General features: G+C 37.0%; 1 protein-coding gene across 2 annotated transcripts in view; it reads left to right on the forward strand.

The window, feature by feature from the left end:
- The first annotated feature begins 1596 nt into the window (after positions 1-1596).
- The window catches only part of slc7a14a (solute carrier family 7 member 14a), a 28559-nt gene continuing 17530 nt past the window's right edge, over positions 1597-12625 (forward strand). Inside the window, exons 1-3 of one of the 2 annotated variants that reach the window (XM_052549410.1) lie at positions 1597-1867; positions 4375-4428; positions 11974-12468. In XM_052549410.1, coding sequence (XP_052405370.1) covers positions 12165-12468 — 304 coding nt within the window. In that variant the 5' untranslated portion in view covers positions 1597-1867; positions 4375-4428; positions 11974-12164. The remainder of the gene's footprint in view (positions 1868-4374; positions 4429-11973; positions 12469-12625) is intronic. The other variant, XM_052549411.1, reaches the window with a different exon arrangement.

Consider the following 12625-nt stretch of genomic DNA (forward strand, 5'->3'; position numbering starts at 1 on the left):
TTTTTGTTTGTTGTTGTCTCATAGCTTTAGATGTGTTGTTATTTGTAAATGCTACTGCTTCTTTTAGATTTTAATATATGGCTTTATCCTGATTTAAGCTTTAATACAGTATGGCAACTACCTGGTTATTAATTGGCAACGATACAACACAAAGCAGCTGAATCAAACTTGTGTGTTTTATGATGAGGAATGCTTCACCCGAAACAATTCTAAGATGCCCTCAGAACTTATTACATGTGCCAATCAAGACAGAGAGACTGGGCCAGAGGCTGAGAGCTCAGAAGAGACACTGAGCAAAGGTCAGGGTCCTCAGGCCTGTTTAAGAAAACAGATTTGATAGAGATACTGCTTTCCCCCTCCAAATATTTTCTGCATAGAAAGACTCATCACACACACATGGCTTGAGAAGTACAGGGTATTTTAAATTTTTACCAAGATAAAAAAAGAGCAACAGTAAAAGATCTGAAACTGTGACCCATCACATTGAACTAAGGCCATGTTTAAACCTGCTCTAGGAGAACTCCTGTCTGTTACTGAACAATGTTCCCCACCCACTGAATATTAATCAAGAGTGTAATACTGCAAATACTGCATGGCTCATGCATGCAAATTGAACTTGATTTTAAAATAATTTGTAGGGTGTATTTTTTATTATTTGAATTTACTCTATGTTGCATTTTAAGTAGTGTTTACCATTTTTAGATAAATTGATTAAAAATAAATTGAGATTTTGTGGGATGAAACATTATGGGATAACAAACATTAAAATAAAATCATGCATGATTTAAAACTAAAAAAATTCAAAACATACTTACCTTTTTTTCCCTGTAGAGCAGTGATCCTCAGATCTGACTCGCAAGATCCACTTTACTGCAGAGTTTAGCTCCAACCCTAATCAAATAAACCTGTCTGTGATTTTCTAATGACACTGAAGACACTGATTAGCAAACTCAGGCTTACTGCAGTAGAGGGTACACAAACACACTACAATTTCTATTAAATAACACTTACAATCACAAAGAAATTGCAAGTATTGCACTGAATTAAACATGAAATTCAGAATTAAAAAAAAAATAAAATAGTTTTTTTCTTGTGAAAAAAAACCTCCAATAATCTTTTTTTATTTACAATATAACAATAAAATATATATACATATTATTATTATTATTATTATTTTTTTTTTTCTTTTTTCTTTTTTTTACATTGAGTTTGTAACATACATCACTCTTTGCATTTAATTTACTCAATTTAGGGATAAATTGTAGATTTCAAAACAACTTTAATGTGTAGAAGGCAAATATGGAAATGTTAAATCATATTTTAAGAAGCAAAAAAATACTGTGACAGGAGATGTTCTTGTTCTTCTTTGCATCTTTTCATTTAATGCAGCGACCGTGCTTCCTGTTTCCTTCCCATCGTGCTTTCTATGGCGGAATGATGACGGATCATTAATGTTGCCTGTCTCAAACGGGGCTCTGTGTTCTCACGCAATGATATTATAACGTCACTGACGTAGACGACTATAATAAATAATGAATTTGCTCGCTTATCACGTGGGTGCAGCGTCTGAATAATTTAACCCCTACGTTACTACACTAGCTTACGTCCCTTTTTGCAGCATCAGTGAAGTATCCCTCCCTACGACGACCTTAATCCCTACAATGATGATATTTTCGCCTTCAGTGCTTCGGTAAATTATCTTAAATCACTGGTAGTGTTTATGGTGAGAATTTTATGACACGCAAACGGAAATGCCTCCTGCTTGTTATCCACCTGCCTTTGGATTACGCCACCGTGTCGCGCCGCTGTGAGCCGCAGCACCGCACTTCAGCATCGGCACAGCTGGACAGCGGCAGCAGCCTGGGAGGTAAGCGTTGACCGAGCCAGGACAGTAGCCTTGGTCAGGATGTACCTTAGACCTCATTAGACTGATTCAGCCTGAATCAGAATCATATAAGAACTAATCACAGTTTACAGGCACAAGGAATCACTGTATGAAATTTGTTGTTGTTTTTTGTTTGGTTTATTTTTTTATTTTTTTATTTTTTTTATGACTTAATCTGTGTTTTAAATCAACTCTCTTGGGGATAACAACGAAATATTATCGCAATTCACTTTATTTGAAACAGATGTTGACTCGTCAGTGATTATTTAAACCACTGCATGATGTTTCAAAAAGAAACGAAGGACGGGGAAAAAAAGAAACATTTTGTTGTAGTGTCAGCTGGCTGTGTTTCACGGGAGGGGCGGTGCGAGATCGCTATCAAATTAATGTCTACATTTCAATAACATGCTTTTTTTATGAAATAGAAAGGCGTATCTACATTATTAATGACTGGGGCTTTTGGATCAGCAATGGTTTATTTTGATTACACCGCCTGTGAATGTGTCTGTGGCGGAGCTCTAGGCAGTGAAACGAGGTTAATCTCCAATGACATGATGGCAGTTACTCATGGATGCTGCTTTGTTTATAATTGGGCGTGTAAAAATACAGCGGCGCTGACCATGGTGCTGAAACACACACGTCCTAATTTAAACAATATCAAGTTGTTTTTAGTGTAGTATTAGACTACTTCTTGAAAAAATAGTTGGCAGGGAGACTTTTATCCTGTTTGACCGAAAGAGATGTAATCTCTCTATACTTTGGTATAGGAATTAGTTGTATAGGGATTGATGTTTGCCATCTCCTTAGAAGTGGATTGACCATTAGTTGTTTTGCTTGTGAATGGTCTTTAAACAGTTAAAAAGAATAGGAAATTAATTCCTTTCCCGTTGTTCCATTATATTAGGTTATTAGGCTGTTTTATTGAATAATCAATCTTGATATATTTCTTTGCCTTATTGATTGTTTTTTTTTATTAAGTTTATTTATTTGGATTTATTGAGCTGCGCTGTACACTCATGTTTTTATTACACTGCAACCCACCGTATTTTTTATGCACTGTATTATACTGAATCATATTCATTTTATTCTTCTGTACAAGACAGGAGAGAATTTTAGTCTTAACTGATAATAGAAATAAAAATAATAATTTCTTATTTCAGTAAAAGATAATCAAATGTTATACATAAAGAAGGGACTTCTAGGCACCCCCCCCCCCCCCTTATTGCACAGCATGTAACTTACCTATTATAAAAGTACAAATAAGGTATTCTAAAAGCTACTTCTAAAGAACAATCATTTGTGTTTTGCAGCAAAATTACATGTACTTTCCTTTTTTAATTACATTGTACATGTAATTTATGTAATTTTTGTTCATTTCAAATTCTGAAAATGTTTACGTTGTAGCTTTGACAAATTTTCAAATGAGTGAACAATACAGATTCTCCAAAAAACAAACAAACAAACAAACCAAAAAGCATGCTCTTAATTAATCAAGAGCTATTTGTCATTGAATTTGTGAATTGATCTCTCTTTTTTTCTGTAATTTGGCTCATGATTGTAATTTCCCTTTTCAGCTCTGACTCATGGGCATGACTTGCTTTCTTTTCCTCAATGAGCCACACCTATGCAGGCTCCCATTAAGCTACCACCACCATTGTGATGTCACTCGTATTGTTTGCGCACACGCTGTGATACAATTAAAGGCTTTCTGTCAATTAGGACCACCTGGACCACTGCATGGCTAATGATAGTGAGCATGGGACATAATTCAATTTGGACAGCTGAGCTCTCTACATAAATACATACCCATATTTTCATTATAAAGACCAAAATGCTAACTTTAAAGTGGATTATTTATAGTGTCTGGCCACAATTTATGACCGTTTTTGTATTGTATGAAAGTACATTGGTAATTTGCTTTTATTTAATCGCTTATATTATTGTACAGTAGATATCAACCATTGCCTTAGCAGTGTTCGTTGTTAATTAATAATCTCTGACCAATTAAAGCAATACTTCACCTAAAAATTTTCACAGATTTGTAGAAATTTAGCAATACATCACTTGCTCATCAATGGATCCTCTGCAGTAAATAGGTACCATCATAATGAGTGTATAATGAATCGAAATGCTGCATTTTTGTAAGAAATAAATCTTTCATTTAGGTGTTTGATGATATCATTAATCTTTTAACTGTTGCTTCCGGCTAAAATACAACCCCCTATTGCTTTCTCCAATGAAAAAGTTCTCTTGTCGGAATCAGAGGAGAAATATACACAGATTTTGATGTGAGAGGACAACAGGGAACTGTTTCGCTGGAGGAAACGTTATTATGGATCATGGACTCACATTTTGTCCAGAAGCAATAGGTTAAAGTTAAAACACCTTAATGATGGATTTATTTCATACGAACACATAGCTTTTTGCTTTACAATTCATTAATTAATGGACTGGATGTGTGTGGATTACTTGTGGATTGTTTTTTTCAGCTGTTTGGACTCTGGACATTCTGACGGTACCCATCCACTACAGAGGATTCACTGGTGAGCAAGTGATGTAATGCTTAATTGCTTCTCCAAATCTGTTCTGATAAAGAAAGAGACTCATATACAGATGGCCTGAGGTTGAGCACTTTTTTAGCGAATTTTCATTTTTGAGTGGACTATTCCTTCAGCACCATATTGTTCCCATGTTAAACATTTAGCAATATTGTAGGGCAAAAACAGTAGTTTAAGAGTGCTGTAGTCAAATATTTGGTTGAGTTTGGCTCTGACTGTGCCCTGATACTTAGAAATGTGAATTGTAATAGGGGAGAGCGAGAGCAATAAATCTGATGGCCTGAAATAGAGTTAGTTTTCGTTCCAGGCAGATTCACTCCACTCAGCAGCCAGTTTATGTAACAGTGCAGCGGCCTGGAGGAGGAGGAGGAGGTGGAGGAGGAGATGAGAGTAGAGTAGAGCAGGGAAGGCAAGAAGAAGGGAGGAGTTGCACTATACTGGCCTGAGGAAAGATCTCACTTGTGGATGAAGGCAAGTTTCTGCATTTAAATAGGTCTTTTCTTTGCACACATTTGTTTTTTGGGTGAGATGAGACGTACATTTTTAAATGATGCTTGTATTTTTATTCATACCAAAAAGAGAAATTCAAGAAGAAATTCAACAAAGTATTACATTACATAAGTGGGTTATCTGTTTATTGATCTATCTATCCTTGCTGCTCAGTGTTGGATCAGTGAAACATTTTTTTAAATGAAAAAGTAATCAAATGAAGTCATTTTTAACAATGATAATAATATAAAGTGTTTCTTGAGCACCAAATCAGCACATCAAAGTGATTTCTGAAGAGTCATTCGACACTAAAGACTTTTTAATTGTTATAATATTTTGTACTTTTATAATATTTTTTTACTGTATTTTGATCAAATGCAGCCTAAGTGAGCATGAGACTTCTTTTAAAAATATGTATTAGAAAAATCTTACCAATGGCAAACGTTTTAATTTACATTATTTTTATATTATCAAATTTGTTGTTGATCCCCATTCTGAACTCTACGGAGCCTCACACATGGCATGCAGGAAAAAAATAGTAGGTTAAATCGTGTGCAATATTTCCTATTTTGTACCCTCAATTTATAAATTGAAAGCACGATTTAGTAATTCATTCCCTTGATTTGCCAAATTGTGCATATAATTGATAAATCGAGAGGACAAATTAGTAAATTATGCGCATGATTTAGCAAACTGAGGGAATTAAATGGTAAATGTGTGCACGTTTGAGTACATTGAGGGAACAAATTAATAAATTGTGCACACAATTTATATATTTTTTTCCAGCATTTCATGTGTGGGGCTCCGTAAAACAAATCAGCAGTAAATTAATTTTAGCTTTCAGATGTGTTGGATTTATAATATGAGTTTAAAATATTCAAATACATTATGCACTCTTCCATCTGAATATGCAAAATTTCATTTAACATATATCTGTAATTCCAGGCAAGGACTGATATTCTAATCCTGGTATTTTAAAAAGGTAAATCAACTGTCTCGAACACAGCCTGTTGAACAGTCTCTGTTTTTTAAAAAACAAATTAAAAAATACATGCAGTCTGAATCCCTCTACATAATTTGAGCAGTGCAGTTCTGCCCACCATTTCTACAGACCATCTGCTGCAGCCGTAGCTCTGCTGTATTTTAATGTGTCTTGTACTGTCAGGTTAAAAGTATAAAGCTGTAGAATAGTGGGGTGGAAGATCTCAGTTTCTTATTCTGAATGCAGATAGCAGCAGTGTTACACAAGGTGAAATGATGCAATAAGGCTTTAATCAACTTGTAAATCGTCCCCTTGGAATTATAAGGTTCTATCTGCATTCCGAGTAGTTTTGAGATATTGAGCTTCAAAGTTTTTGTGTTCCATTCGACTGTGTAGATAGAACCGTATTGCTTTTTGAATAAAAAGTCCCATAATGTACACAACATTAAAAAATCTATCATATAACGTAAATACATTGACACAGAATAAGAATATGTGAATAACTCAATTTTGACTAAAATGTCAGATATAACCTTATAATTTCAAGGGGACGAAATGTTATCAGCTAGACTGACTAATGTGCAGAAAAATGTAGTGTGAATGGAAGGTGAGTAGTTGGGGTGTCAGGTTCCCATCTGGAACTCTAGGTTCAAATCTCACCTTTAAATAAAACAAGATGAAGACAAGCTTGTTATATTTGTTTTATGTTGATTGGATTAAAATATTCATAGATATCATGAAGTAAATGATAAAAGAGACCTGAATTTGAGCATTAGCATTGAAAGCTGCTCTATATAAAATGTATTTAACCATATGACAGATTGAATGTTGTATTTGACTGGACCAAGTATGTTAGATCTAAATAAAAATGTCCTGAATTTTTTATAAGGATATGAATAGACCAGGTCCCAAAGTGTTTTTTAGGGTGTAGTGATGGCGTAATAAAATTTAGCTGTAAAAACTATCAGATGTATCAACATCAATTAGAAACCAAAAAAAAAGAAGGAAACATTTATTATATGTTAGGTTGTACAGCTTGATCAGTGAAGACAAACAATTCTATGGTGTTTTTATTCCTCATATGAACAATATCTGGTTTGTATCGAATACTGCCGTTCAGATTCACACTGGGAACACTTCAATCAATCAGACCTCCTTAACAAAAGCTGTAAAAACGCCCACTCTTTTTCCCCACACAATGATCTCACAATGGAAATCAATTCTTCTCACATTGCCTGCAGACGGCCAAACACCTTCCATCACCTCCTGTCTTACCAATCACACTGCAATTACCCTGTTATCCTGATTCCTTAATGATAGCCGTGACTGATTTAGGTGAACTTGACATCCACCTGGGGCTCCATCTGTTTGAGTTGCTTTTTCTGGCTCTGTAATAAAATAATATACTTGCTTCACATGCATATTAGCTTTCAACATTCACAAGTTTGTGCTCAGTAGGATTCTTTTAAATAAATAAATAGTTTCATTCAAAAAAGATGCATTAATCAGTTGATTAATCAGTTGCATTGATCAAAAGTGACGAAAAAAAAGATTAATAATTCAACAATGGTAATAAGAAATGTTTTTCAAGTAACAAATCAGCATATTAGAATGATTTCCGATGAATCACGTGACACTGAAGACTGGAGTGATGACTGCTTAGCCATTACAGAAGTAAATTACATTTTAAAATCCATTAAAATAGAAATCAGTTATTTTAAATTGTAACAATATTTAACCAAATGAATAAAATAAATCTTACTGACCCCAAATCTTTGAATGGTGTTATATGTATGTATATAACCTATAACATATGAATGTACTTGCATACACATACATTTTAATGAAGAAAACCACCCTGATGCTGGAAATATGTCTCCTGTCACTAATATTTTAGTCAAGAATGGCTAACACCAAATGGTTAAAATGGCATCCATATGTTTCTTTTATGTTTACATATACATTAAAATGTTGCTATGGTTATCACTGTCAACCATCACGTTCAGGTGCCTAAACACATATGGGACATACATAGGGTTGCAGTAATTGTCATGGTGTGACATTACTCACCCCAAGGAAGGTGCGACCTCACACTGTGGAATAACAGAGGGGGGAAACTGGGTAGGGACCAAGGATGAGGTTCCGGTGGAGGATGGACCCCCGGAAGGGGGCCAACAGACAGAGACCATGGAGGAAGGAGCCAGGGAGGACACAGGAGGAGGCTGGAGCAGGTGGAGCCAGGTGGGACACAGGCCACAGCCATGATGGCGGCCTACGGAGGGAGGAGCCATGGTGGAGGAAGGGCCGATGACTCCAGGGGGCCGACCAATGATGGTGGAGCAGGTGGAGGAGGAGCCCGAGGCAGAGATGGAGAGCCAATGCGCCAGGGCGACACCGAGGATCCGGACAGCCAAGGCAGAGCAAATGGTGATGACACCTGAGGCAGATGCAGGGATCCGGAAGGCCACGGTGAGCAAAAGGGCTGAAAGGTGACAGCGGTGGCGATCGAGAACCATAGATGACAGGAGAAGGCAGGAGAGGGAGGGTGGGTGGGTTATCCAGACAGACATCTAGTTCCAGGCAGACAGATCATTTAGGGCTGACAGAATGATATGAAGGCAGGAGAAGAGAGGGCATGTCTGCAAATATATCCAGATTAATTAGATCCTCATTATGGACCACAAAGCACTGCTCACCCTTAGCCATGGTGCAGTGGGCGGAGCTTCCCTCCGAGCTTTCTCTGTCCATGACACTCTCCACCGTGGCGAGCTCTGTTGCCAGCTCTCGCACCTGGTTGATGTTGCGGCCTGTGGCTCTGTGGCGATCCTCAGCTCTGTCACCATCCATGGCTTGTCAGTCGCGGTGGATTCTGTCTTTCCTTCAGCGGTGGGCACAGGGCACAAGGGCTCTGGGTCCGGAGTGGGGTTGTTGTTGCCGATCTCCACAAAAAATTGTGTATGATCCTTGAGGAAAAGGCTCCTCTGCTCCAGCAGGAGGAGAAAGACGACAGGATCATCCATAACATAAAAAATAACTGACAAAAAAGAAACAACAAAATGCAGGGAAACACACTGCTATACTTTTTCACAGTCCTGTCTTCTGTCACGATGTGGTGCAGGAAAGAAACATGTAAACAAGGATTATGATGATACAAAGAGACCAGACAAGCAAACACTGAACAGAATCCAACTTATAAGGGGGAACGATAATGGGTAATTGACAAGACACAACTGAACATAATGACACAATCAACATGGAGGGAAAACACAACATATTGAGTCCAGGGGCGTGACAGTAATAGGTTACAGATTACAAGTTGCCATATTTAAAATCTAACAAGTAGTGTTACTATTTCAATTACTTTTGTAACTGATTACATTTCGAATAACTTTTCAAAATTCTAATTTCTTAATTCTTTCTAAAAGAAAATTCTGAACTGTTATTAACCATTTTCAGACATTTAAAGCAGGTAGGGTTAACCTTACAGTATTCATCACTGATTTCTGTCAAACAAACAAGCCTGCTGTACACTTCTCAAAACGCGTTTGAATCATAATTGGCCAATTATTTAAATATAATTAACTTACAAGCTGTGAGTCAGAGACTGTACTTGCAACCTTGAACTGACCAACTTTATAGAAACAGCCATTTTGCCAAAGATGCATTGCAGGCTACTGGTTCAGGAAAAAGTACTCATCCTCCATAAAATGTGCAGCAAACATCTGAAAATTTGTGATGGAATGTTCTGGAACAATGTTGAAATACAACTTAACCACAGATTTCTAGTCGTATCCTCTTTTGCAAGGCCAAACAAGTAGTTTTGCTTTCACAACAAAACACACAGACATCCACGACATTGCGGCGACAGCAACAGTGAGAATAAAAGTTAAGAATTCTTTCTTTGTGTAAACATTTGGGCGGCATTATGCAAAGCTTCCCACATGGTGACGTGAACATGTGGGGGAATGTTTAAATGAGCCATTTTAGGGGTGTGTGGAAGAGTCTTAACTTTTATAAAGAATATCTCTTTGGATTTGAGACTTTAGTCTTTGCAGCTTCACAGATCTTCTTCATGCACCAAATGCTTGTAACACTCTGAAGAGAAAAAAATGTAAACATTTAAATAGCATCATATGACCCCTTTAAGGTGTCCTCGTTACCGTGTAATTATACATTTAAGTACTTATCAATATTAAATAACTACATTTACTTATTATAGGATTAAGGTTTGGTATAAGGTTACTTGTATGTAATTATGCATAATAATTGTTATTATAATAGTAAGTACATGTAACGTGTAATAAATTTAAAATAAAGTGTTAACTCATACTGTAATTAAATTAAGTGATTCTGTTACATGTACCTAGTTTGGGGGTTTTCACTCCCAAAACTTTGCAGTTTGTCACAATTAACAATGATTTGTCCAAATCAAGAATGATCCTCTTTAAATGTTCATTTAAACACCTAAAGAACATTAGAGTATTAGGGAGAAGACTTTTTTTTTTTTTTTGCCTTGTGCTGTTTTTCTGTTGAAATATATTGTATTGTGTGTCTGTTGCATAAAATGCATGTGTTAAGTATTATATATAGGCAGAGCTGTGCATGTAGTTTGGTTATGGCTTCATATTGTCACTTTGAATTATACCAATGCTCTGTGTTACACCTCAGGCCACTGTTTATATATGTGTGTGTCATAAGGTCAGTGGCAAGGTTTGAATATATACTCTTCTAGCAGCCTAAAGAGACAAACAACATCAGTGTAATTTGATATGACAGGTTCAGATATTATACTAGGTCACATATGCTTTGTATCAGGTTGGAAATTGTTAATTATTATACTGCACACTGCTGTGAAATGACATATAATCTTTAAATAACCTTTACTTTCACATTTGCAGACCAACAGGGATGACATCTCCTTTTTTTTCTAGAAACCACAAAATAAATTATCATGCATTTAGGTAATTAATAAGCTAAAGAGCAGACAGTCCCATTCCATGTGGCCTGATAGACCAATCATTATCTTGGTCAGCAGCCATGTGCTTTAGTCACTGTGATGGACAGACTTCACTGCGATCTGTTACTGTCTTTCTGACAGTTAGACATGGGATGAAGGAGAGAGAGTATCATTACAGCTGGGAGAATCCATCAAAATCCTTCAAAGTGACAGGATTGATGAGTTAAAAGGGAAGGAACTGGGCTAGTGGTGAGAAGAGAAGAGGAAAGGACTGTAAAAAGGAGTTGGAGGAATGAACGAGGTTTGAGAGAGAAAAGATCAGAGGAGAAAGCATGTCAGATAGGAAATGAAGCCGATGAGAGCTATAATGAATTATGTTATGATTTTAATTATGTGTCTGTTCCTATTTGGCTGCACACCAGGACTCATCAGCACATTTTATTGGAGTTCATGGTACATGGTCTTGATGTTATCTTCAGCTCTTATCTATCAAGAGGCCCTCAAGATATCAAATCCATAAAACTCTTACAAAAAGCCATTGCTTTTAGTATCACCTACTGAAGCTTATTTTTCAAATTTCTTTAATAATCTTTCTGAACTGATTTGTCAGATGGACTGGAAATGAATGACTAATGAAACTTCACTATAGTCAGGCATGATGAAAGTGCATTTATAAAGAAGTTCTCTTGTTTGAATGATGGAAACAGATGGCATAAATAGTTTGGTTCCTGTTCTGTTTCTAAATCTAATAGAGTTCTTATCTGTTTATTGTGACCTGCAATGGCAACAAAATACTGTTTGCATGTTTACAATCATTTTAATATTCTGATTTGGTGTTCAAGAAATATTTCTCATTCTTATTCTTATAAGTGTTGTGCTGCTTAATTATTTTGTGGAAACTCTGATACAGTAATATTTTATTCAAGATTTATTTATTAAATAAAAACAGTATTACTTTATTGTTTGTATAATACAAAAAGTGTCTTTTCGGACACTTTTGATCAATTTCACCCATCCTTGTAGTATACATGTAGTTTAAGAAATGCATGGGTAAACATGAATAATGATAGATCACACTTTTGTCATCTCATTTTGTTCACAGCGTTCCTTCACCTTCACCTTCACTGGTCATGTGGAAACATGTGATAATGATGCTCTTCTGAAGAACAGTGAACATCTCAGCTGTTTTCTGTGTGACTCCCATAGACAAGACCATATCCCAAAGCTTCTTCAGATCTTCTCAGAGTATCAGTCCCATTTATCACAGCCCCTGATCCATAACCAGGCTCCAAGATGAGCGGGCTGTTCGCCAAACTGGACCCACGGCGGATTCAATGGGGGGCCAACTGGTTTGCCTTCCAGTCCCGTGTCCTGCGCACCAAGCCGGTGGAGTCCATGCTGGAGAGCACGGGAGGCACTGGGGCTCACGACACTAAACTCGCCCGCGTTCTCTCCACCGTGGACCTCGTGTCTCTGGGAGTGGGAAGCTGTGTCGGCACTGGCATGTATGTGGTGTCTGGACTGGTGGCTAAGGAAATGGCAGGGCCCGGGGTCATTGTGTCTTTCATCATCGCTGCCGTGGCCTCCATCCTGTCAGGTGAGCGCAACCCCCACTTCCTGTTCCAGTCAGTCAGACACAAAAGAGAAAAACACAGAGAAAAGAGGTCAGTCATCTTCCTGTAAACCTGCCCCCAGTTAAGCACCGCCTAGGTAGTGTTATTGTACTGTGGATAGCATCATTTTTAATTCACTGA

This window comes from Carassius gibelio, chromosome B2 (assembly GCF_023724105.1).
Source record: "Carassius gibelio isolate Cgi1373 ecotype wild population from Czech Republic chromosome B2, carGib1.2-hapl.c, whole genome shotgun sequence".
In the NCBI taxonomy this organism is placed as follows: Eukaryota; Metazoa; Chordata; class Actinopteri; order Cypriniformes; family Cyprinidae; genus Carassius; species Carassius gibelio.